Source organism: Epinephelus moara, chromosome 14 (genome assembly GCF_006386435.1).
Source record: "Epinephelus moara isolate mb chromosome 14, YSFRI_EMoa_1.0, whole genome shotgun sequence".
In the NCBI taxonomy this organism is placed as follows: domain Eukaryota; kingdom Metazoa; phylum Chordata; class Actinopteri; order Perciformes; family Serranidae; genus Epinephelus; species Epinephelus moara.
In genome coordinates this window covers 10,003,736-10,030,799 of record NC_065519.1, presented here as the reverse complement: position 1 = coordinate 10,030,799, position 27,064 = coordinate 10,003,736, and the positions used below count along the sequence as shown (strand labels likewise).

Genomic DNA, 27,064 nt, shown 5'->3' with positions numbered 1-27,064 from the left:
TCTATGTCTCATTTGAAATTTAGCCCAAAAAACCCATTTGCATCAACAATCTAGCATGCACAACAAAAGTGAAAAACCAAGGCTTTTTTAAACTCCAGGATTTCGCCATTACTGTTCTGCAAGCTGTGGCCTGCATTTTACGTCTTCAGCTACAATGTCCCTGATTTGCTGCTTACGTTGTCAAGTACACTGCGGATCCCTGATTGGCCCTGATTGTATTTTTAATTTTTGGAAAGTGTTTGGGGCGGCTGCAGATACAGAGAGATAAAATGAATGTTGAGCACATGTCATCAGAATGGTTTCACCAGGCTATCAAGGAAGGTTCAAGGAAAAATATACAAACTTTGGAGGGGTCAAAAAACAAAACAAAACAAACAATATTACACCCCATCCTCTGATAAGTAAAGAACAGTCCCTTATTCATTCATTTTCTGTAACCGCTTATCCTGTTAGAGGTTGCAGGAGGGCTGGAGCCTATCCCAGCTGACATTGGGGGAGAGGCGGGTTACACCCTGGACAGGTCGCCAGACTATTGCGAGGCTGACACATAAAGACAGACAACCATTCACAGCTACGGCCAATTTAGAGTCACCAATCAACCTGCATGTCTTTGGACTGTGGGAGGAAGCTGGAGTACCCAGAAATAAACCCACTCTGACATGAGGAGAGCATGCAAACTCCACATTGAAGGGTTCAAACCAGGAACCTTCTTGCTGTGAGGTAACAATGCTAACCACTGTACCACCATGCCGCTGATAAGTAAAGAACAGTCCCTTACTAAACATAAAATAGGCGGTGCAAAAGTTAAAACAGAGGAATAAAATACAATATATGACATAGAGTAAGGAAATAGAATATTAAACATAAAAAATATAAACTTTAGTTCTGTATTAATTTCATCATCACAAACTATGACACACTGTGTGAAAACGTCACTACAAACTAACCGTGAAGTGCCATAACAAACCCTGGAGACAGACAGGGGGGATACCCGGAATTCCTCTGTGTTCACCCACTGAATGACCCCTTTTGTCCCAAAAAAATTAAGAGGAGAGGAACTAGACCACACATTCAGACCCCTCCTCCACCAGTCTGTGCTCAGTTTGCTGCCAGCAGCAGCAGCGTGCAACTCCTCTTCTTCTTCTAGTGGTTACAAACTTCACCTAAAGCCACCATGTTTCATTTTCCCCGTTACCACTGGCAACAAGGAAACACAGACACTTCCTCTGTAAAGTTATCATGCTCCGCTGTCCTCAGAGTGGTAAGATGACATGTCAGATGCAACTCTGGATTTCATTAATCACTGTTATGTTTGCCTGTTGGTTGTTAGGCTCCTGTTTATTGAAGCGGTAACTACTATTTTGCTTTCAGTGAGTTTCATGCTAGTTTTTGGTGTTTGTGGTGGTTTAGTAACTTCCTCTCGTGTCACACTGGCGGTAATGCTTCATTCAAATAGCTGTGCAGGTATCAAACATTGTTTCAGACATTATAATTAAGTGTTAAATAACTTTATTTGAACTTAATATGTGCGCAACAGGTGTACATGTAACCGTTAGGGGTAAACGTTTGTACCTAGCTAGCTAACTTTGATACTTGTTTAGGCTAATTCTTACATTTTCTCACTCGACAATTTAACTTCCTTTTTCATTTCCCATAAAGTGTAAGAGGGTTTATATGTTTGTAGTTTGCAGGCCAAGAGGAAATACAGTTTCACTCTTTCAGCTACACCATTCAACCATTTTACTTAATGTCATAATGTGATATATAATGTGGCTGTTGTCCACTTACTTGCCTGTTAATGATGTCTTTGTGGTCAGCTTTGCTTATCTTTCTCATCCTTGTGTCGTCCTATGTCTATTTTTATATTGCTGTCTTCCTGTGCATTTCTTGGTGGCACTTTTTTGAGAACTAATGACAGCCAAATTTAGTCACACACCTTGTATGTGTCAGCACACTTGAGTCTGACTGTAAAATGTATATTTAATTGAAAAGACATGTTAGGAGATAACCTGAAGAGGTATAAAAACTAGGTGAATCTCCTTAACTCAGGTCAAAAGGAGGGTGTAATATGAGGGGCAGTGTTGCATGTATTTGAATGCACTTTACGTCTGTTTCTGCTCTGTATGTATCTTATTGTGGCAGACTTTATGTCCGAAACAAATATCCCCAGGGACAAATAATGTAATCTTGAATGTAAGCAATGACTGGAATGATTGACACCTTTATTCATACAGAAAAGGTGATAATTTTAAAACTTAAGCTGTTTAAGGTGCCTGTTTTCAAGCACTTCTAGCTTTTAAAAGCATAATGGGAGCCAGATAAGTCGATATGCCCTTCCCACAACAGATATTTTGTCTGGAGCAAAAGCACAGGTGTTACAAATACCCTTAATTGTGGCTCTGTTTTAAGCCATGGCAGCGTGACTGTGAGCCAGCATGCACAGCACCAGCAGCCATCGTTAATTTTATTATTTACACCTGTGATTTTCCTACTGTAACATGTCAGAAAGTCCTCTGTAAAAAAAAAAAAAAAAAAAAGCCTTACAAGGTGCCCATGCCATGTACGCTATTTCCTCAGATAGCATTTCCCGTGATATCATGTGACAAAACCACAAAAAGAAATTGTCTTGTATCATAGATAGGGTAATTAAGTTTTATTATCACATACTGAAACATACTGAAAGCAAGCTCTGTTTTGCAAGAACGCTCCCCGTCCACAGGGATATGCAAATGATATTGAGGGTAACAAGTTTTAGTTGCATTATAAAACTCAAACGTGCAGCCGAGAGGTAAAAACAACACCAAAAACAGTATAATTAGAATAAAAGCATGAAAGTATTAATTAAAACAGTTACATGCAGATGGTGGTAATATTTCAGTGATGTAGGCAAACTGCAAGAAACGTATGAGTGTGCCTAAGTAATAGCTGAGTTCCCTGAGGTGATGTTTGTACAGGCATTCAACATGAACATGTACTTATGAACAAGAGAAGTTTAATAGTTTAACTGGTGCAGAAATGAGTCAGATAAACATTTGATACTGTTTGCTGAGACACACTGAGCAAAACAGTGTGGTAAAAAGATTGTCTGACAATAGGTGTGGCCTCAATTGAAACCCTCTTACTTCTCTTTTGCAGGCGATGAATGGAAGAAGTGCTTCTATTGGACAGTAAACCTGCTTGTCCCTGCATGAAACCTGAGAATCAATTGGACCTGGTCCTGCAGTGAGATTAGAAAGAGAAAGAGAGAAGGAGAAGGAGAGCAGCGGAGGGAGGGAGGAGCAGAGGGGATGTCCCAGTCAGGACAGTTGTGAAGGATCTTCTGCCGTCAGCATCAGTGACCCACCTTGTCTTACAGCTGCAGCGGGACAACATGGCCTCTCCAAGGCACTTTGGTCGACCGTCTGTGGACATCACTAATGTGATGCAAAAACTGCAGGGTAAGTGTCATTCTTTTTGCTCAGCTGGCTTTCGGACAGAACAGTCTCTCCTCCTGCACTGCTGCACAGTAACATTGTGCTGATTCAATGACTGGGCTGGGTGCCCATGTGAAGTTTGCCAGCTTCTGCAAGGCAGGATGCTCACACACACATGCTCACACACGCCCACATACTCCTTTACTCACATAGGAGTGTTTAGGCACACAGTTAGAAAATGTGTTATTAAAATTAATCTATTTCCCTTAGCGCTTACAAGGATTATGATTCCCTGTGTGCTTCATTTGTCTTGTCTCTCTGCAGTCTGCGCTGCTGGCAAAGACTTAAAGTTGTAAAATGCGCAAATATTGCAATGTAGAGTATAATATTTAATACCTAAAATGTGATACACCCCTGCGTAACTAGCCTGTCTTTGAGCACATCTAGTCTTTGAAAGCATAATAAAATTATACGTTTGTGTAATTTGATTTAATGTGCACATGGTTTCTTTTGTCACCAGGTTTATGTTTTTCCAGTCACACTTAATTGTATTTGGAATAATTAGAAAATTGATTTTAATTTTTGCGGTATCTTGTGACCAAACTACAAAAAGACACATTGCACTTTACATGATTTGTTTTATTCTGCTAATATTATGAAACCTCTGATCTTGACACAGTTTATCTCCACATCTTTAAATCAGATTTTTTGTAGAGATTAGCATGGAGAATTTGTTGCAAAGAGGCATGCGTCACATCACATCCTGTCACTATCCAAGTGGCATCAAGTCATCTTGCATTTTGGACACTATTTTTTCAAGGAATAGTGACATTTTGCCCTTTTGTTTGATTGTTTCTGAGAAAATTGGATATTTTTATCCAAGTCTCGGGTTAAAAATTAGCTGCTTAACTTAGTTCTTTCTCTTTGAGGCAGGCCGGGGATCATTAGCAACATTTAATCCGGTCTGACTCCTGACATGGGATACTGAGTCACAACAACTGTGGCATCATGAATGCACACACAATGCACTGAACAAGACTAAAACCTGACACCCTTTCTGCCCTTGGTAAGAGAACAGATCGATAGCGGGAGTCTCTTTTTGTTGGTAATCCCCTTTTGTTACAAGGGCATTAGGCCACTACCATCACTACACAAGTCTGGTCGATTCTGGCATCCGCTTCCTCTCAGTTTAGATGTATTTCTGGATGTACAGTATACCAGGAAATTTTACACGTTATGGCTTGTTACCATAGAGACTGTTATGAAACTTTTTTCTGTGGTTGTGCCAATGCTGCCCGGTTCCTGCTCTACAGAGACTTCATTTCCTGTGCACTGCACCACTATTTACATTCACTTGATATCAATAGATATCATCAGCACAATGGCGGTAAAATGTGTCATGACAAAAAGCACCTGCCATTTGGGGGACGTGATTAATTGCTTCACACATTTTGCTCGTACTGACTCAGACATGCTCTGAAATGCAGGAGTATATTAGCTGTCTCAAAGTGAATTAAAACATGTTGAAATCTCTCTGCTTAGATATTTTATCTGGTTAAAGCTGTAGTCTGTAGTTTTAAACTTTTCTAAAAATAACTTTATGTTGTATTTGCTGAGCTGCACTACATCCACACAGTAGTACATGAGACAGACATCTATGAAAAAAATCATGTGCTCTGCCTTCTCTAAGTGCTTCTAATGGTATTTGCTAGAATCCACCACCCATGAGGCCAGTGAGCTTCTAACGCAGGTGTCAGTCATGTCAGTAGCTGCTTGTGAACTGCAGTCATACTGTCAAACTAGGCAGCGCTGATCAAATATCAATCCAGATTCTGTTACTGCATTGCCTTTTCCTGCCTGAAATGTTTTCAGTAACACATTTTAGTGTACTGTGTAGCTGTAAATTGAGAAAGTTTGTGACACGGCTGCCATGTTGACAACAGTGGAGTGAAAACCAAGCAGCACCCACCTGCTGGAACACACTTCCTCATTTTAAAGCCAAACAGTACACTAAGGCCAAACACTTTCGGTATGGTACCTTTGGAACCAAAAGTTACCTTTCAGACATGGTACCTAGACCCTAGGTCCGCTTAGCGTTTCCACCGCAAACAGTACCTTTAAATGTGGGCGGGGTTGTTGTCACTCACTGCTTCATCCAGCACTCACTGTATTTCCTCCTTTATCAGTCTGCACCTTGTTTATCGTCCACAGAACGAGGCTGCACGCTGACATTTTCAGAACAAAATAGAACAGGCTGCAGTGAGAGTCTCTCTCCATGGGATATTTAAAAATAGCAGGTTTGTGCATTTAGTCCTTCTCAGGCAAGCTCAGAGGTTTAGTGTTGGCGTAGCCCAGAGGAACAATGCTCTGTGACACTTTTTTTTCTCAGAGTGAGGATTAGAATATATGCAGTTCACATAACCTCGTCGAAATTCATATAAATAAGTGCTTGACATAGAGCTGCTCAATTATGGAAAAATTCATAATCACGATTATTTTGGTCAAAATTGAAATCACGATTATGCGGCGCACGTGATTATATTGTTTACACGCTGGCATGTCATTTCTGTCTCTACATGGTCGCGCGTTTACAATTCTCCTCTGCTCTCTGTTTTGCACACAGTGAAGTTCGGCCCCGATGCGCGCGCGCACACACACACAGACCAACCTCTCTCGCTCTCCCTCTGCCATTTTCCACACAGACAAAATAACATCTCCAGGCATCCATGACCAAAAATTGTTTACCCTCGATTTCATTAATTTTGAAATCGTTTGACCTCAAAATCGTAATTGCGATCACCAGACGATTAATTGCACAGTCTTAGCTTGATGATCCACTTATTACTAAAAGTGTATTTCATATTAAAAGTAAAGTAATGGTCAAAGTTGTTAAAGTGAAATTTAAGGTGTGTTGATGGATTCATGTCGTCAACTCATGCATTGAGTAACATTAAAAGTAAATGTTCCACCTTGAAAGTTGCCGGCAGTCGGCCCAGTGAATTAAGTTATTTTTTCTCAGACTCCAGCTGCTGTGAGAGGCAGCAAAACATCCTTTCATTTTATAGTTACAGTTTACTAATAAACCTCTCCACAGTATGAACAGTGGTTGCATGAGCCTCAAAACCAGCCACAACTCAGCCCTGAGCAGAGTAACCGTCCTCTACTGACCAATCAGACTGCAGTGTTCACAGCTCCACTTTTTAGTACCAGATCTGTGTGCTGGGTACCCCAACAGAGGGGGGAACTTTTCACAGTGAAAATGGAAAAAAAGGGCACCAAACTGAACTGAACCATACTGCTTGGTGGAAACGGAGCTTAAAATATGTTTCTGGAAACTGCCTAGTTTGACAGCTTGACCGCAGTTCACGAGCAGTGGCTGTATTGATTGTCAGCTGCTTTAGAGAGTCCTTGACTCTTACTGGTTGTTTTTCTTCAGCTGTGGTAGATTCTAGCAAATGCCATTAGAAGCACTGCAGGGAGAAGGAGGAACATGATTTTTCACAGATTATCTGTCTCATATAATACTGTGTGGATGTACTGACAGTTTCAGCAAATACGACAAAAAATAATTTTTACAAAATTTACATACTGTAGCTGTAATGCTTTATAGTGTGAGTGCCACATACTAAATCTTCTTAGCTGCTTCTGAGAAAATTGTCAGAATTCAACACACATTTTAAGACAATAAGACAAAAACAAAGATGTGATTGCTAAATGTGTCTGTCTGACTTATCATACCAATTCAGAACTTCTATCACTGCATGGGGGAAATTCACCTGAACAGTGCACAAATGGCACAATCTGCAATGCAAAGTGCCAGCCACTGTCGCGTGTTTCATGACAGGAAGTGGGATTTGGTGTCAGGTCACATCTGGACGTTATTGTGGCAGTGATTGTAGGTGCTCTGTAGAAGGCGGGCAGCAAGGTAGTCTGGGCTTTTTCTCTGATAATCAAACACAGCTTCCTGTCTTTAAAGGCATCATGCAGAGAGGGTTTTTGCAGGCTCACTCTGACTTGAGCAACGGTCCATCTGGGTGGATGAATTATTGACACCAGCAAATCTGTAGTCTTGTGAATACATTTAGCAAGTGTTGATTGTAATTGTCTAAAACAGATTTGTCAGGAAACATCCCAAACTTAGGAATAACCAGTGTAAAGGGAAATGCTTCAGCTTGTTGCTTTCATCACCTTAAAGCAGTATTTGTTTGATTTCAGCACCATGCACCGTAGTGTAGCAATGCTGTGGCCTTAAATGCCCTCAGGGTACGACTAAATTGTATGGTAGCTGCCTACTGAAGTGTGCACTAGAAGCGTGCTGCCTGGTTTATTGTGGGTTTCATTCTAGTTGAGACTGTGTGTCTAACAGGATATGAAGAAACACAGCTGGTGGCGGGGTTAGTGGTGATGTCTCATAGTGTGGTGAATCCCCTCCCAGATCACATACTGACAGATAAGAGCCTATTGATGTAGATAATTTTTTTTCATGATTACTTTTTCAGATTTTCTGATTTCCAGGAATTAAATGTGAAATGCTACACAGTTTTTAGCCTCTTTGCTTCCTGCGATAAGTAAGTAACATGAAGGGGAAAACATTAGTTATTAATTGATCTGGATCAGAACTTTACAGATTTGGAAATCCCATGTTTTGCTATCAAGGATCAACTAATCCATTTCACCTTGTGCAGATTTTCAAGGCACCATTTCAGGATGATCAAATCTAGATAGCTAGTGCTCTGACTACATATCACAGCGGAAGGTACTAGCGATGTGAGGAACGATGGGTAGTCACTGGGATCACTTTAAGTGTTTTTATTTGAAGAGACAGAAAGCAGCATTAGGGATGCAGTTCTTAGAAACTGCTTTTGGCTGTGTCATTGTAAGTAATATAAGATGATAAATGAAAGTTAGATTATGAGTAATTGTTTTGAAGATTTTCTTTAAAATAATTGTCTCTTAACTCACTATCTATTGCCAACTGAGGTAACACAATAGTGGTTGAGCCACTGACCCACTAATGAAAGCCCATGTATTTGCAATATTGTGGACTGAATGTCTATGGCAACATTTCCTTGAAAAACCATGGTGCACAGTCATTAATAATCCGCTCTCACGCACACTGAAACATACATACACAGACACGAACACTGTCTGTGCTGTGGCAACCGTTTCATCTTGCCAGCTGTAGGGCTCATAAAATGAACTCATATAACTGCTGAATTCACCAGCCTGGTTTTAGGCCTGCTAACAACAATGAAACAGATCACTGAGATTGCAACTTCAAATAATGTTTCTTTGATATTGACAGGATATTTGGGGGATTATTTTATGGGGAAAATTTGTTGTACTTTACTAAGGCTAGATAGGTAGCCTAATGTCTCATTTATTACTTTCATGGTTAAACAAGTCAAGGGCAAAATATAAATAAATGTATTTAAATATTTGACTAGTTTTTTTTTACATTTTGTTTCTGAAATACCTTGAATCCAACCTTCTGCTTAGATCAGGATAATCCTGATGTTTTTGGATCAAAATTGTCCCAATCCTACTAAAAAGTTTTGAACAGCACATACTGAAGATTTAATCCTGATCAAAACTAAGACTGGATTATGTGATCTAATCTGATTTCAGAATCCTTTTTTAATTTTAAACAACCCATTTTCAAGATTTGATCCAATCTGATAACCAAAATCCCATCAGATTAGTGATGAAAAGCGAATCACAATTCTTTCAAACCCCAGGTGACATCTCAAAATGTTTTAATTTGTCTGAACAACAGTCAAAATCCCAAAGATATTCAGTTTAAAAGGAGACAAAAGGAATCCTCCCATTCAGAGAACTGGAACCAGTGAATGTTTGGCTTTTTAACAATGAATCAGTGATTTAAAAAAGCTGCCTGTTAATTTTCTGTCAGTCAACCAAAACGCCTCTGTACTCTGCACATGCAGCCAGTTACACAAGATTGCAGGTTTGTTTTGTAAAAGGTCACAAGCGCTGGTAGAGCACACCCATTGTTATAAATCTGTGATCACCAAGGGGGTGGAGTAGTTACATCACAGTTGGAGCAAAAACAAGTAAAAGGAAGACAAGCCTGCATGTTGTCAGCTGTGAGAGATGCTTCTTTTCTACAGTGTCGGTAACAGCTGCCAGGGACAGACAGCCACCACACCGATATGATCTCATGAACAGAGAACCTAATTTCCACCCTACACTAAGCCAAGCTGTCTGTGTTATGAATACTTATTATTGCAGAAAGCAGTGGTTTAAAACAAACCACATCTTATGTTTTTTCTCATGTGTTATCTTTTTTTGAATATTAGATTACAGTGTTGTCATGTTGTTTAGCTGAAGACCAGGAAACCATTTATAAGTAAATCCTCCATGTCAAGCATCTCACAATAGACAGCTATAAGCATTTTATGCTCTCCCTGATTGTTGTTGGCCTGTCGGAGCTAAAGTAAGGCTGCTCTCAACTAAATGGAACAACAACACAGTGAGTGGGCTTTTACAGTGCTCCCAGATGACCAACACAGGCCAATGAAGCCAAGCACCTATGGTACAGTATTGCCAAAGGTATCATCTGTCCTAAGATCACCTTAAGTACTCCATTACTCTTGTGGATTGCAGATGCTTTAGCGGTTTGATGCTCTGCGTGGTGTTTGTTGCCGCAGCGATATCCACTTTTAATTGCCACTTAGCTGCTAGTACTAGATCAGGCTTAATTAAATCAGTTGACTAAGACATAATGACTCAATGATGGGGGAGGTGTTTTACATAAGGATTTCATGCTTGTCAGAGTTAATATATCCAGACCTAACCTGCACATGTGCATCTTATTGCACAAACTGACCGAGACTGTAGACAGATTGTTAACAGCTAGTTGACTGAGCAGCTTCAAGTCATCATTTACAAGTTTGCTTTTTAATTGCATGTGTTCTTTTTCTTCCTTTCATGTCCTATTTTTAGGGTTAGGTATTGAACCTCGATACTTTTGTGTCTGTAGCACAGAGTGGGCCAGTGATACTCAATGTACTGCCCGTAGGCCAAATCTGGTCCACCATGGGGTGCTGGGTGGCCAGCCGACCATTTTCTAATTCACAATGAAAAGAAATTGATTCATCCTGGGAACCTTTTTTGTACTTTGAATGTAAGTAAGGTGACATGGTGCATAAAAAAAGCATCAAAATAGAGCTTTTTTTAGTTTATATTTATTAAGTTGAGGATCAAAACAATACCAAATAAAGGGCATGGAAGATATATATCTCTTCATATGCATTTCCAACTAACACAGAACACAAACAGACAGATAAGCAAAAATCAAAACAGACAAAAAAATAAATAGGTAAATAAATAAATGAGTGAAGGTTCACAGCATCACAGTTCTCAGGGGTAATCAGGTATGTTGAAGAGATAGTGGCATATTGAGCACATAAACCTACATGGAGATGTGTTTCGAGACCTCAGTCCATGCTAGTCCATACAGTCTACTCTTAAGGGCCCGGGCCCCATTACGGCTGGTCCTTGAGCCAGACGCTTATAGCCTCTAAAGGTACAAGTTCCATAGTGTGCCGAATCCAATATGACACTTTAGGGACAGTATCTGAAATCCACTGAAGAAGAACACACCTCCTCGCACTAAAAAAAGCACCTTAAGCAGCGTCAGTGAGGAAAAGCTATGGTTCAGGGCTGCTGACTGTATCCCATGAATGCAAAACGTAGGTTCAAGAGTTATTTTTTTCTTTAAAATAATATAAATTTCTTTACACACTTTGACCCAGAAGTCATTAATATAGAGTATATTATAGTATATAATATAATATAGAAATAGAGTTTATTTTTAACAAAAAAGTTCTAGTAGAGGATCCTCTGAACCTCCTGACAGAGGTCTGGGCAAATTATTGATATAATAATTATTAATTTTTGTTTATTAACTGGCTATTGGCAATAGCTTCCCCAAGGAGGGGCCAGGGGGAGCCCGGGATACAATCGCTAGGCCTTCCTGGCAAAAATAATTTGAAGCTGATAATACAGTCTTTCAGGGGTGTTAGAGCGCTCAGCTTTGAAACTAGCATGAAGATTTTGGTATCTTGTAAAACTAGACAACCTAAGGCATCCACTAGGGGATCAACCATGTTGGCATAACTTGTCAGAAGGTGGGCTTAATAACACTCAAAGTTAGTCTAAATTTTGGCGAGGGAACAACTGACATGGCCGTTTTTAAAGGGGCCCCTTGGACTCTCACTATAAGGTATCTGAATGAAAATGGGTTCTGTGGGTGCCCATGAGTCTCCTCTAAACTTGAAAAGGCTTGTTCCCAGTGAACGTTTTGTTCCTTACAAACAATGTGCTTTTTTAAATTAAAGCTCTATATTTGTCTTTTTTAGGAACATGACAACCAGCCTATTTGAAGAACAATGAATTGCTCAACATGTACAGATACATAAAACATTAAAACAGGATTGTTACGGAACTTAAAATGTTAAGTGTATTATATGTGTTTTATTAGTCTGTGCACATCAGGTAATCCTTGACGTTAACTGTAAAATAAGAGACCAAAGTATGTCAGTATGTGATTCCTCAACTCTCCATATTGACAAAGTTTCAACTAGCCTATATACATCAAAATCATAATGGAATTCCTGAAATTCAGTTCAGCTTTTGTTTTTGGTTTGCCACCCCAAGATTTTCAGATTATTTGGCCACCCTCATGAACATTTTCTGGAGGCACCACTGGCTCTGGCCTTCTGTCATTTTGCAAAGGTGGACCCTGCGCAAAGCAAGTTAAGTATCTCTGGAGTAAGCCTAACTTAAACTATTCAAAAGTTGGCATTTAATGGTTTGTCGGCTTCATAATCTTGTTTATCAGATGGATCCCAGTTTGATCAAAGATTCTCCAGGTCCAGCTCACTTGTTTTTTAAGCTTTCAACCCCTTTTTCTGGGCCATACTCAGCAGATAAAATGCTCAGCTTTGAAAGAAAGAATGTTGGACCTTTAAACAGCTTCTTCCAAGATCAAGGATGAACATCCAAGCTCATAATTTTACTAAATTATACTATTTTATTTAGGCAGAGAACAGCTGTTTGCGTTTAGATAGCGTTAAACATTTGAGAATTTTGGCTTATTATGGAAAAAAAAGGACCAAAATGCAGACGGTGGCTTTGTAATAAAAATACCTCAAATGCTATCTAGCCCTTGTGGCCTTTGGTGGAAACAAAAACACATCACTCCCTTTGCCATAGAGGATTTTTCCTGGGTTGGACCCGTCTTGCCTTGGGTGTTTCGAATAAAAACACGTAAATGCTCTGTTGAAAAGGTTATAGGTTGACTCACTATTCTTAACAGAGCATAACAAACATTTTCACAGTAATCTTTTACCACCCACTGTTCTACATGTGGGACGGCAGCTCTATTTTTAGGACTTAAACTATGAAAGTACAATGAAATGTTGCATAAATATGAACATGTATGTATTGATAAAGTATACTCTGGTTTTTTGGTCATTTTTAAAAAGAAAATCCTGGCACAAAAAATAAGTACTGTATAGCACTGTAACATTAAAAATATGTTGTCTCTAGATGGTAGGGTTTTGAAGGGTTAAGAAAATGCTTTGAAATATTAAAAAGGTCTGATAATGATTAATTACAAGGTCACCATTTTTATTTCAACCTTTCTTTGTTTGGGACTCATAAATGACTGTGCATTAATTGTAGTATTTCTAAAAGCTCATTGTTCTTAGTGCACGCAGCTGTCAACATCATTTAAGTGGTGCCACTTTTAACCTTTCACTGTTTTCATGTAAAAGGAAAAAAAACAACATCCATTTTCACCCAAATAGCTTTTCTGGGCCAGTTCCACCGGCAGTCTATAGTGCAGTAATAATAGAATCACAAGCTCCGGCCTATTTTTAGTATATCAGAGAAGCTTTTAGTACACCGGTGGTCTTGAAAGAATAAAGGGATTTTTCTGCAGGAGATGATAAGATATCAAGTGCCATACTTATACACTATTGTGTGTTATATTCAGAAAAGTGGAGTAGTAGTCCAATGGAAAACCAGACTGGTTAAAGCTGAAGTGGTTCTTCTAGGTCTTACAGGACAAAAATGGATATGCTTTAGAGCTTTTACATGATAGTGTGTGTGCAGTGGGAATCCCGGGGTGGGTGTGTCTGCTTTGTCGTCACAATAGCATTGACACTGAGAGGGAGCGAGCAGGTGGTGGATGTCATTCAGTAGCCTCAGCATTAATTATTAAGATTTGTTACACCGTGGTGAGCTTTGTGCAGCAGTCTTTTAATTTTGTTCTGGTCTATTTAATCAATAGGTCTTCAGGGACTTCATTTGATGTTACAGTCACAATAGGAATACTTTATTTTTTAAATGTGAAATGTAAATTTTATATTTATTTCATCATGTTATTGGACATTGTAATATTTCTTAACTGTGTCACTCTTAAAGAAGATTAGACAAATCTTATAGGCAAACACAGGCTCCATACAAACACATACAGGCATGCATAAACCAGGATAATGCAACAAGGCTGTGACATCACCGCCTCCCACAATCTGATTGGTGGAGCCATGCTTCTAGCTGATCTTTCTCCAGCCTCAGACGGTATGATGATACAGCGAGGCAGTGCAGCGGGGGCTGTGCACATCCACACAGGCATGGCTCCTCTGGATGGGAAAAACACGGGAAGATGGAAGGATGGGATTGTAAATGAGCCGATGCGTTAGAGCCTTCTCCTCGGCCATCTGTGCGTGTGTGCCTGTGTGTGTGTGTCAGTGTGTCTGTGTGTGAGAGTGTCAGGGAGGAGGGGACGTTTTCATCACAGCCTCCAGCAGCTCTTTTGCTTTCACCGGGGAAACCAGACAGCCAGATCTGTTTTGCTTCCTGCTGGGAAGAAAAGGGAAAGGACAGCTGTGTGTTTTTGTGCCAGTTTTTCCACTGTGGATCTTGTTTTCGCACGTACATATATGTACCCCGGAACTCATGAAAGGCGCAGGGAGAGAGCCGGAGAGTGGGGTGTAGAATGGCTCACTATAAGGATGTATCTGTCAGAAAGACTTCTTTAAATCTGGTGACTGGATTTTTTCAGTATCTACGTGGTAAGTAGGGCAGCAGCACCCTTCATGTCTCATCTGTGTGCACATACACATGTAGCTAATCTGGGATATAACTGGAGAAATAACAGATGCCAGTGGTTTGTAGGTGCATCCCTGCTACATGAACTAGTTACAGTGTCATGCTGCACAAACACAGCTGTACATGTGTAGTGTGTGTGTTTATGCGTGCTATGCTTCAGTGGGCATCCCCTGTGCATCAGTGATGAAGCATTTGCCTGTGGGTTAACTCAATGTCTTTGCTCCATGTATAGTGTTCGCATTGCTTCCTCACAACACGTGACCACTGTCTATATCTCTAAGGGTGGATGTTTAAAAATGGCCACTCTGTGCAGTGTGCAGCACAAGCCTACCGGCATGCGTGACAGGGTGTTAGAAATCAGTCCTTGACGCAACAACAGTACCTCTATGGCAAAGAAATCAGTTGTTTTGTCGTAAGTGCTGCATAATGCATGAAGCATTGTGAGTGAATATATTAATAGACCACAAAAGAGGCGGGGGTGACCTAAACATTCACGCATGTTATTACTGAACACAGTCACAGAGTGGGCTTGTGAGATTCCCCTCTACGCTGATACTCTAATCTCCTCGTATGACCTCTTTTTGAGAGCACTTCTCAGGAGGATTGATTATACTAGCAACAGCAAGCATGTGTTATCACACTGCACACATCTAACCATCCCAGAAGTCGTACTTTGCAACATGTTTGGTGCAGGGCTGCTGAAGTGCCACTCGACATCCCCGTATGAGGCTGGATGAAGTATGATTCTGGCTGTGGGAATCTAACAAAGGCTATTATTGACAAAAGTTATTGTTAGAGATTAATATTTTATGTGTTTTATATTTCTGTGGTAGCTATAAACCCAATGATATCTAGAATCAATTCACAGCCTTGTCTTTGCAAGAACAAATCTGTAATCTCGGATCATCGATTCCCACTGTGTGTTTTCTCTCTGTTTGGTTGTGTGTCCTCTAAAAATATCACCAGCTCCTGTAGTCTCAAGTATGGGGATCGGCAGTCAACTGTCAAGAGCATGTGGCATCTTTCATGTATTAACGTGCCCTCTGCGCCTTTAATTTTCAGATGAGCAAGAGGCGGTGCAGAAGAGAACCTTCACAAAATGGATCAACTCTCATTTAGCAAAGGTAAGTGTGAATTTCCGTCCGCTCTGTCCACTGCTTACATGGCTATTGTAAATCACTTGATGGGGGTTGAAGACTGTAGGATTTTACAGGCTCATCAGGCTCATGTAAAACAAATTGTCAAAGCAATTACATCACAAGTAAGTTGGAGGCTGTGCTGTGTATGTTTGACCTTTTCCTCAGACATGCTCGTGATGTTTTATTACTCGTCATGATCATGTAGCTTATCTTTGGTCTGTGGTATTTCGAGCTACTGACCTGTCACGCCTGTGGAGGGAGCCAACTGCAAGACGAGCTTTGCCATGCAACAATAATGGCCGCTAATAACACTGCACAAGATAATTGAATTTATCCAGTTAACTGTAAATAATGACACCATTTACCTTGGTTCTTAAGCATTTAAAATCAAATCGTGTGTAATGGAACAGAGTTTACAATGACAGTCTGCAGGATCTAATGATGGGTAGAGAACACAGCGTCTGTACCTTTGATTCTTCTGTTTCTGTTATCATGAGAGAACCAGTGAAAAAGTCATGCTGCTTGTTGCTTTGCTGGAAAGATGACACAGACAGAACAGAGCTCAGATGCATCCTCACAATGCAGAGCTGCTCTCTGCAGTTCTGTTTTAAAGAAGCTCGCTAGGGGCCTTTATACTTGGATGAGCTTCCGTACCACTAGTGGAGTGTGTTTATGTGGACATACGGGAGGTATAATGGAATTATTCAGAAACTGGTATGTGTTTGTTGCGTATTAGGTGTTTGTGTGTGCCCGCTGTGCATGATTGTGTAGGTATGTGCGTGGGTGTTTTGTTATTTATGTGAGAGTGTGTATTTGTGGACAGGATTGGCAGGGATAGTGATGCGGTGTGCAGATGGAGAGCAGGAGGGTGAGGACAGTTCCCTGTAGGCCGTCGTCTGCCTCTAAGGTTCATGCATGTAAATAACAATAACACATGCTCACATGCTGCATTACGACACGCTGTGACCCTAAAATTCAATTCAATTTTATTCATAAAGCCCAATATCACAAATCACAATTTGCCTCAGAGGGCTTTACAGCATATGACATCCTTCTGCTCTTGTACCCTCACAGCAGAAAAACTCCCTCAAAAATCCCTTCAACGGGAAAAAAAATGATAAAAACCTCAGGAACAGCGACTGAAATAACAAACTGTATTAGATTATGCACACTAAGGAACTTTTTAGAATTCAGAATAAGTACTGAGTGATCCCTGTTGTGACTGTAATCACTGATGACACAGCAGTGCTCAACTAGTCAGATGCTGCAACAGGGTTTAAGTCCTGAAACCTGGCAAAGAGATTTAGTTTAGAGGGGTCCTTTGTTGAGCCTGATCTGCCCACAATTAGTTCAAAGGGTGGCTTCTAAAACTTTAGAAGAATCTCAGTTATGTGGCAGGCCAACGCAGAGACGCTCTGCTGGTCTATTCTTTATTATTCATGCACTGCGCTCAAGCTCACTCACTGTGCATACCAATAGGACTAACATAGCATAAGCTACATCATGAGAGAGCTCTCAAATGGTCTTATTTACACTGCAGATAGCTGTTGTATAAACCGGCTTATTTTACAGGAGAGTTTATAGTGGATGTGACTTTCTTGTCAGTGCACAAAAGACTTCTTGCAATAGTTTTTTTTAATGTGCGAATAAATGATGAATATCAGCCTGAGTGGAATCTCCTGTTTATGGGTGAAAGTGTATATTATCTAAGTTTGAACTTCCTCCAGTTGTCACACACTCCCTTCAGCCTTTGTGTCCGTTTCCTCTGATATGTATTACTAAGCATCTTTCCAGGGATTTTCACTGTTTTTCCACTGTTTGGACGTCTCATGTGACTCTGGTCCTCAGTTAATTACTTTTCCAGGGTGGAGATGATTTCCAAATGACAGAAGCTGTTTTTGCGTGATTGTGCATATTAGCAGTTCAATTAGAAAATTGAAAAAAAAAAGTATTTTTGTGCATTCATACAATACACTTAGACCTCTATCCTCAGTGTTAATGGATACTTTGCTGATTTTCAACCAGATTTGTATCATAACAGTGTGGGTAGTATGTGTAAATGAACTGTGGTAAACTTCCCGCCATCTTACCAGTGCCCAGATCTCCCTGCTCCTCTCTCAGCTCAAATTTTCTCTCGCTCTGGGGCTGTTGCTCGAACTAGATTCAAGATTCAGGATTCAAGAGGCTATATTGTCAATTCTATAGTTATGTAACAGACATACAGAGAATCAAAACAATGTTTTACTCTGAATTGACCCACAGTGCAGACAATGCAAAAGGATAAGTATACAAAAGTAATACAAAAAAAGGCTACAGATTGCACTTCTGAATTTTCGTATGCCTGCCACCATGGACACAAACTGTGCATGCAATACCCACACCATACTAGCATAGTATTTAGTATGCCAGAAAGAGATTTAGTAAGTCCCAATACATACTATGTCAAATGCAGCATGCTTTTCTGGCTATTCTTGCCCACAATCCTCTGGGCACAAGAAGGTACTTCACATCAGCTGAGCCACAAACAGATGACAGCTTGACAGCTTGTTGACAGCTGTCAGAAGCGATGATGGATGACAGTGTACTCAAGTGACTGGTAATCGTCAAATAGTAATAATAGGAATATTAATTATTTAAGTCAACAAAATAATCTTAGTGATAGCCGGCAACAAAAGGGAATATCTAGTGTTTACAGTTTTTACTTTAAAGTTAAAGCTAAATACATTGCAAAGTAACAACAGCAGAGCTCTGTGGGTTGATCTCTCTTTTTGTGAGCTCAGCGAATGGCGTTTTGTTTTATCTACAAATCAACGTATATGCGAGAAACACGGTCAAAGTTCAGGGCGCAGCATCATGAAGAAGTAGTATGTGCTGATTGTGTGCATACTGCATGCAGCAGTACGCAGTTTGTAAGGGCAGGTGCAGTACCTACTAAAACTAAAAAGTATGCAATTCGGAATGCAGCTAAAGAGTATAGAAGTGGATCGAGAGAGGGAGTCGCCCCCTTCTTCCTCTCTCAAACTCCAGACTCATCAAACTGTAACACTAGGCAGTGCTGATCAAATACAAAACCAAGAATCGCTCACTGTGTTGCCTACTTCTCGCCTAAAATGTCTTCAGAAATATATTTCAGTGCACTCTTAAGCTGTAACATGAAATTTTGTGAACAGGAAATGGGCTCCATACTGTTTCCTGTGTTGTAAAAATGTAGACTGACATAACTGAGATCAAACTGAAGATTCTGTTACTGCATTGCCTATTTCTCACCTATTTCAAAAACATATTTTAGTTTTTGTTACCAGCCGGCTGCCATATTGTTTCCTATGTCAAAACGGACAAGCTTGCATCACGTCACCCACCAGTGGAAATGTTTAGTGGTCTTGTGCAACTCAGTGCATTCTGGTAGCTGTAGGTTTTCTATAGTTTAGGCAAAAGTAAATACCTAAGCCCTTACTCATTGTTTTCTCTGGTCATGTAGCACCAATTGCAAACGTATTTGCATTCTTCTACTGCATAGACAACCCAGTTTTTGAACCAAGACCATCTTCCCAGCACAAAAATACTTCCTTGATTTAATAGTGCATTTAAAAAAAAAAAAATTTTAACCATTTTTTTTTCATTTATTTCATTTTCCACAAGGTTTGCAGGTGTACACGAACAAGTAACAGCGCATAGTTTTGAAGCAGTACTGTTCAGATAAATTTAAAAAATAAGAATGCAGCACCAAGCATGACACACCTTCTCCTGTACTTTTGTGACGGGAAGAAGACAAGTGTACATGTACAGAATAACAGGACAGACGCTTGCCTCTTCACACTGCTTTGCCCCAAATAGGCAGCCAACTGCATCCTGTCATGGAATATGTTGAGTTGTGAAATGGCCTGTATACAGTGCCAAATGAAGAATTCCCATGGCGAGCTTTCCTTTTAATTAAAGCTCCACTCTGCTGGATAAATACACATCTGTTTCATTTACTTTTACAGTAATGCGTGTGTAACACAGTAGGTTATAACGCTGTTATTCATCTTGTACTTCGCTGTAAATGTGTGAACATGATATCAGGAGACAGTCCAATTAGGGTTAAACGAGTACCATCGCCTCAGGACTGGGCACCAGGCCACTGCCGAGGAAAAAGCACCATCTTTTCAGCTGCAGGGAGGCTCTGTGGTTGTTGCTAACAAGCCTGTTTCTCACAAACAGCATTTGGTTTCTCCTCACCCCTGCTAATGGATTAGAATACCAATGTCCTTTCCACACAATAGAGCTCACAATGTGACATTGCTGATTTTATAAATGCATTTTCAAGACTGATTAATTTCTTATCACAACTATTTTCATTTGTTGTAAAGATAAGTTTCTGTGGTGTTAAAGCTGTGTTTTCTCTCCTACAGTACAAACCACCACTAGAGGTTAATGACCTCTTTGAGGACATCAAAGATGGGGTGAAGCTTTTGGCTCTGTTGGAGGTTCTGTCTGGCCAAAGGCTAGTAAGTAATACTCGTTATAATTTTTTTTTTGCACAGGATTACATGTCGGGCCTGACTCTTACCTTTAAGATGATGCTAAAATGATTTACTGCAAGGTGATTTACACTCAATGTTAAGTGTGGGCCACCCTGTATGATAACCACTTAAAGTCATGAATATGTAAATTAAGGCACCTCTTTCACCTTGACACTCCCAAGTCATCCTGTACATGAGTATGTATGTTACCTACACTGTATAACACCTCGCTGTCCCATTTATCTCATGGTTTAAAACAAGAAATCAGCCTACAAACTCAATACATTGCTTACATTAATTGTTGTGTCACAAGTTTAACAGTTTGCACAATTCTGCTCTGTGCTGTTAATTGGTCTTTAAAGCAATAACAAACATTTCAAAGCCGTTACTCCACAGCTAAGCAGTGAAGACACTGCCTGATAGTTACATGCTCAAAGAAGCAGTTCAAGTGTTGGGGTTATCTGCTGTAGAGATGTCTGCCTTCTCTCTTGTAAAGCACTTTGAACCTTTGTTCTTAAAAAGTGCTTTATAAATAAAGGTTATGATTATTTATTATTATTCTGTCCAATATAATGGAACTAGATGGCACTCAGCTTGTGGTGCCCAAAGTGCCAAAAAATTACATTTGAAAAACTCAACAGCAATGTCTCTTTCAAGAAGTCATGAACTGGTTACTCAAGATGATCTACAGACCTTGTTTTGTTTCATGTAATTGTTTGCTTTACCGACCTACACCCGCAAACTGTATCACTGCACAGAAGAAGGTGTGCATCTACTTCTAGCTTACATAGCACCACTGAGCGAGCAAACGTTACAGCTCAGCCAAGGAGGAATCCATTAATGTTTATGTATTGTGCTATTAGTATTGTGCACGAGTCTTCATGTTCAAGTTCATGAGTAGATGAAGGAGATGATGTCTTGTGCGTGGTGTTACAGTTGGCAGTTGTATTTCCGTAGAATGAAAATAGTTCCTACATGAAACTGCTCACAACAAGGTCTTTGGATTATCTTGAGTAACCAGGTCATGATTTTGCTGTTGAGTTTTTCAAATGGGTTTTTTGGCACAATAAGCACCTTAAGCTGAGTGTCATCTAGTTTCATTATTTCTGAGAAAAAGCAGACATTTCTGAGGCAGATATCTCCAACACTCTGCAACTCACACCCAAACTATATACATTTATAAATAGCACTATAGGTACGAGGAAAAAAGAAAAAAATAGTTTTGATTTTGTGATGAACTGTCCCTTTAAGTACAAGCTCTACATTAAGTTAACTGGTTGCTAACATTCCCCTGTTGAGAGGAAAAATGTGTATTTTTGGTTTTTGGGTGAACTGCACCTTTAAGTTAAGGAGATCATCAGAGATTAATTGAATGCAACCAGTTGACTTCACATAATTCACATCATAAATTATTAAATCCTTAAATGTTTGATTATATCCAGTCTGTTGGAGAAAAATAGATAACAGATGGTTGACTGTACACTGTGAAGTCATAAAAATTCACTTAGTCAAATTCATAAAAAAGCAACAACACCACTGAATCTAAATGCAGTACATATATATGTACAGATAGATACAATTCTTGTTGCTCACATTAAGTGTTGGATCACTGCACAGAAACTGCAGAGACATAATTTAGATCTGAGACTCCCCGCTGTGAGATACTGCTGGCTCATTGGTGTCTCTCTTTCCTCTCTATCTCCCTGACACACACGCACATCTTTGCATGCTTGTGAGAACCCTCATTTACGTAATGCATTTCCAAGCCCCTAACCCTGACCTACACCGTCACATATTAATGAACTTAACCCTTACCCTAACCTACACTTAACTTCAAAAACAAGTCTTAACGTTCAGCCAGTCCTTTGATGTAGAGAGGGCCTGCCAGAATGTCCTCAGAGTGCACAAATGCCCTCGAAATGATGCTTTGAAACTGAAATTGGTCCCCACAAAGACAGCAATCCAAGCACACACACACATATACTCTATCCCAGACTCTGATAGGGATTTAGTAATCAGACCTGTCTTGAAACAAACTGCCATGTCATCTGTAGAGCTGTTACTTGCCAAATGACTCAGTTGCATGTCACGGTGAACACTGCCTGATGCTTTCAGTTACTGCTGGCAGGAGTGGACCCCTGCTGGTATAAAATTAGCCAAAAAATTAACACAGATAGATCTTATTGGAGCTGGTTCTCTCTTGTGTTTTGGAGCACAGGATTATATGTTTTCTGTTAAAGCAGCTTTGGCACTCGGCAGTTAATTTATGCAAGAAAAGCCCCCGCTAATACTCTCAGGCCACTTTCACTATCTCACTGAGCAAGTAGTGGCAAACATGACCAACCAAAGTGAGTGGTTAATCAGCAGCTTATTTCTCACCGTGTCTCAAAGCAGCAAATGATTCAGTGACGATGTCCTCAACTTTATGACGAGGCTTTCTCAGCGAGCTTGATTGTCACTCTCTGTCCTCTCTATCTTAAGCCCCGTGAGCAAGGTCGCCAGCTAAAGAGGATCCACTGGGTTTCCAACATCGGCACAGCGCTCAAATTCCTCGAAGGCAGAAAGGTAAGCTTCAATCATATCTGCTGTGTCACCTTTTAATGTTTCAAAGTATTTTTTGCCTAACTAAATATCATATTAGAGAAAAGCAGTGGCATGTGAAAAAGTCTAGGGTATGACTCAGAGCTCATGAGAAAAAGCTGTTGATTAGATATTTGTTAGTGCACATACGGTTTGTACAACATGCACTATGTTCAGAGAAGCAGCAGATAGAAATAGGACTTCTTGATTACATAACCTATCTCTAAATCCCTTGGCTGTATGAAGCCTGTGTCCCACTTTCATCCGGGTTCCCTGAGGACTGAGACTTACATTGTTGTGATCTCTCTCCCATCATGTGCGCCTTCAGTCTGTGTATCGAGGATCTCCGGTCAGTCGCCATTAAACGCCCTGTGTGATCACATACTGTATGCATTCTTTTCATTTAATGCACGATGTGTACTAAGCTTGGATACAGCCATTCTGTTTCCGTACATGTAGTCATTACGCTTCTCTACTGACATGCATTTTGATGCATTTTGACTAGAACACTAGCTACTGGTGTTTGTCTACAACTCTGAGCTGCTCAAACGTAGAGATGTACAGTAAACATGGCAATGTGTGGCACCTCTCCAATGCAAGGTTTGCAGTGCTGCTGTGGTGCCTCTGCTTCTCCTTTAATGCCTAGTTGAACACAATTGTCTTCTCTTTTCTTTTCTTTCCTTCTGGTTCACTTTTCACTGTGGCTGTTTCTGCCTTCCTGGTTTGGCTACATTACAATACTTACCTGCATCAAAGACCTGACTTTGATGGCATTGAGCAAAAAAAAAAAAAAAAAAAAAGCTTGCAATATTCTTTTGGACAGAATCAAATGTCTGGGGGTTTCTGTGGGTGAAAATGAAAAAGAAAAATCTCCATTCCAGACGGTCTGCATGTGACTTATTTTCCAGAATAATCCTCTGCTTGGCTTTTGTTTCAGATCAAACTCGTTAACATTCATGCAACTGACATCGCAGATGGGCGACCATCAATTGTCCTTGGGTTGATATGGACCATTATCCTCTACTTCCAGGTAATGATTCGTCTGATCCCAAAATCCTCAAACTAACTGTGCTCAATCCAGTGACTGCTTTCACTTCACTAGATTATGACACAAAATGCAACCTCAGATGGATGCCAAGAAATACTGCCATTTTTTTTCCCATATTGCTGCAATCAAAATGCAATCACTTTTTTTTCCCATTGATCTTGTTCTTCATCTAGATTGAGGAGTTAACCAGCAACCTGCCAGCCCTTCAGGCCCTTTCCAATAGCAACTCTTCTGTGGAGAGTATAGCCAGCTCTGAAGCAGGAAGCCCTCCCATGAAGCGAAAGGTGGTCAACAAATTTCAGGGCAATGCCAAGAAGGCCCTGCTCAAATGGGTGCAGTGCACAGCAGCCAAGTATGTCACTTTCAGATTACGTTTTTGGCCATTGTTACAATACGTTTATAGACATTAGTGCAGATACTTTTTCTATATACTGTATAAGATACAGTTAAGATAGGGTCTAGATAAGGCTTTTGTGTTCCGCAAAATAAAAATGCACACGTATGTGTTTTCAGGTATCATGGAATTGAGGTGAAGGATTTCGGTCCCAGCTGGCGGGATGGTGTTGCATTCCAGACGGTGGTGCACGCCATCAGGCCAGACCTGGTGGACATGGAGGTGGTGCGGAGGAGGAGCAACAGGGAGAATTTGGAGGAAGCCTTTGCACTTGCTGAAAATGAACTTGGTATTCCTCGCCTGCTGGATCCAGAAGGTGCACTTGACCTTTCTTGCTGCTTGCATTAATGATTCTATTGTAATAGACTATTCAGACGAGATAGCATTGATAATGGGTGTTAAATAGTTAATGGTATACTTTGCAGGATTTTCCTAAAAAAAAAACAAAAACAATGTATAGGAGTAATCAATTATTAAGGAGTGGAGTGGTGGAGGAGGAGTGTGTGGTGGTGTATTTATCTGTAGAGACTCTGCCGTCTGCCCATATTTTCTTATGTTTGCTTATTTTGCTGTGTTCAGGACGTTTGTGGGCACAGGTGAGGTCAGGCTTAATAAAAAAGTAGCGACCAGGTGCCAGATCGTAAACACCACACATCCAGGAGGAAGCTATGAAAATTGCGAACGCAGTGCTAAAAAAAAAACGCAAATATACCAAGGCGAAAAGGTAATCTGGGGTTGGCTTTCACTTTCACTTTTGCCAGCGATACTGTTTACAAACAGTAACCAACAATTCCTGCATAGTATACCTTTAAGTGCTTTAAAGTCCATCAGTATTATGGGCTTAAAAACAGCAAATATACAGTATTAATTAGATTAATGACATTGTGTGAGTCTGTGAGTCCACATGAATGATCTTGACAACATTTGTGCTGAAAAGATCAGTAAAACCCTCCAGCGGATTAAAATGCTCTGTTTACTTGTGGCTCTGAGTTTTAGTCCGTGAAAGTGAAGAAGTCTGCAGTGACTCTGCAGTCCTGTCTTCACTAGCAGAGTGGTGATGCTTTATTGCACAAAGAGCTGCACTGAAACGTCTCTGCTTTTACGGGAGCTTGACCCTGATTTCGAGAAACATCAGGTCAAGGATGGAGATAAAAGTAGGCTTTTATAATTGGCTGTCAGGCCTGCAGAGATTTTTCATCATGAGGAGGCATAATGCTTTTTTAAAAATGTCAGATTGACTGATACCAAATGCAGATGCAAATACCAGACTTCATATCTGCAGGCATGAGGTGTTGAAAGTTAAATACTGACATGATTTTTGCAGGACTGAAAAACATCAGCATCAGCTAATTTTTATATGAAGTTTAATCCAGTGCATCATATGATGTTTGTGTTGCTCTGTAGATGTGGATGTAGACAAACCAGATGAGAAATCCATCATGACGTATGTGGCTCAGTTCCTCAAGCACTACCCAAACCCCCACCAATCGGAGACGGATGGACAGCAGGATGAGGTACTTTTTTATTACACTATTTATTAAGTACATTTAAGGCAGTCATACATCAGAGAATATCTGTGGAAAGATATCATTGTGTTATTAGGATATTTAACTCCATGTGCTGCTATTTTAATCATTAATTTTTATATACTGTTGCCATCCCCATTCCAGAAAATTCACTGTCAAAAATTGTTGTCTCCATCAGTCACTTAGACACAAAAACTTGGTTGCCAAGGTCGAAAAATACTGAAATCACCTTTTAACTGATGCTGATGCTTAACTGTTGGAAGCCTTTGCCTGCAGTTTTTCCATCCTTGCCATTTCATCACATGCAGCTCTCATGAATTACAATAATCACAGCATGAACACAGCAGTAATAATCATCAAAATTTTGTTTCCCATCATCATCATCATTAATTTCTCCATCTACTTATTTTTTTTGTGTGCACATTAAGCTGCTTCTTGGCTCAATTCCAACTTTTGCACTGTCAGTGCCAGTACTTCAGGTGAGAGTTCAGGTCATAGTGCTGCATGCTCTCTGTTTGGAGTGTACTCCCACCTCGCCCTCATCCCATTTTCCATCTACTTTCCCTGTTATTCCTCTTGCTATTCTAATGCATTGTATGGTGTGTTTGCATCTCTTTGTGTGCCTTGCTGCTTTCCTGGATAGTTTGGTCCCCAAGATATAGAGCAAATGCTTGAGGTATGTTTCACTTAATTAATAGACTAACTCAGAGGTTTGAAGAAGATACTCGTATCCATATCCCTTTCCTTCTACCATGACTAATCTGTGCTAAAATCTAGAGCTTGGAAAATAGAGAGATATCTCTGGAGTGTCAGTTTGGTGTGAATTTCTCAGCATATTGGCATGCTTATTTAAAAAAAATAAAATCAGTTTGTTAGTGTAACTCTAAGCTACATGTTCTCTGATTGTGACAGAGAGAGGAGCGGAAGATGCTGAGGGAGCTGAGGGTGTTTTTAGATCAGCTGGAGAGAGATGTGCTGCGGGCGCAGGGAGCAGAGGGAAACCTCACTGACAAATATCAGGTGAGTCAGGCCGGGAAAGACAAAGTACATTGTTACATAACACTCTGCTCTGACAAAGACATTTATCAACCCTCACCGCGCTAATTTTATCTTTTTGTTGTAGGCATTCAAGAGCTTCCGTGTACAGTATGAAATGAAGAAAAAGCAGACTGATCCGCTGCTGCAGCCGGTCCACAGAGACGGCAAGCTGTCTGTGGACCAAGCTCTGGTTAAACAAGCATGGGACCGTGTGTCTGCCAGGGTAATTGTGCTGCATACCTCTACGTAGCATGAATAATTTATAACCAAGCCACAAAGAAAGTA

At 40.2% G+C, this 27,064-nt stretch overlaps 1 protein-coding gene across 13 annotated transcripts in view; it reads left to right on the top strand.

The window, feature by feature from the left end:
- Positions 1-1,140: 1,140 nt before the first annotated feature.
- syne1b (spectrin repeat containing, nuclear envelope 1b) overlaps positions 1,141-27,064 on the top strand; it is a 100,782-nt gene continuing 74,858 nt past the window's right edge. For 7 of the 13 annotated variants that reach the window (XM_050061169.1, XM_050061161.1, XM_050061166.1 and 4 more), the window contains exons 1-11: positions 14,049-14,515; positions 15,615-15,676; positions 20,083-20,178; positions 22,675-22,758; positions 23,711-23,803; positions 23,995-24,173; positions 24,335-24,531; positions 25,620-25,729; positions 26,170-26,220; positions 26,654-26,761; positions 26,865-27,002. In XM_050061169.1, the coding sequence (XP_049917126.1) occupies positions 14,440-14,515; positions 15,615-15,676; positions 20,083-20,178; positions 22,675-22,758; positions 23,711-23,803; positions 23,995-24,173; positions 24,335-24,531; positions 25,620-25,729; positions 26,170-26,220; positions 26,654-26,761; positions 26,865-27,002 (1,194 nt within the window). In that variant the 5' untranslated portion in view covers positions 14,049-14,439. Of the gene's footprint in view, positions 1,262-3,135; positions 3,438-14,047; positions 14,516-15,614; positions 15,677-20,082; positions 20,179-22,674; positions 22,759-23,710; positions 23,804-23,994; positions 24,174-24,334; positions 24,532-25,619; positions 25,730-26,169; positions 26,221-26,384; positions 26,418-26,653; positions 26,762-26,864; positions 27,003-27,064 lie in introns of those variants that run through there. The other 6 variants (XM_050061168.1, XM_050061167.1, XM_050061164.1 and 3 more) reach the window with 4 other exon arrangements.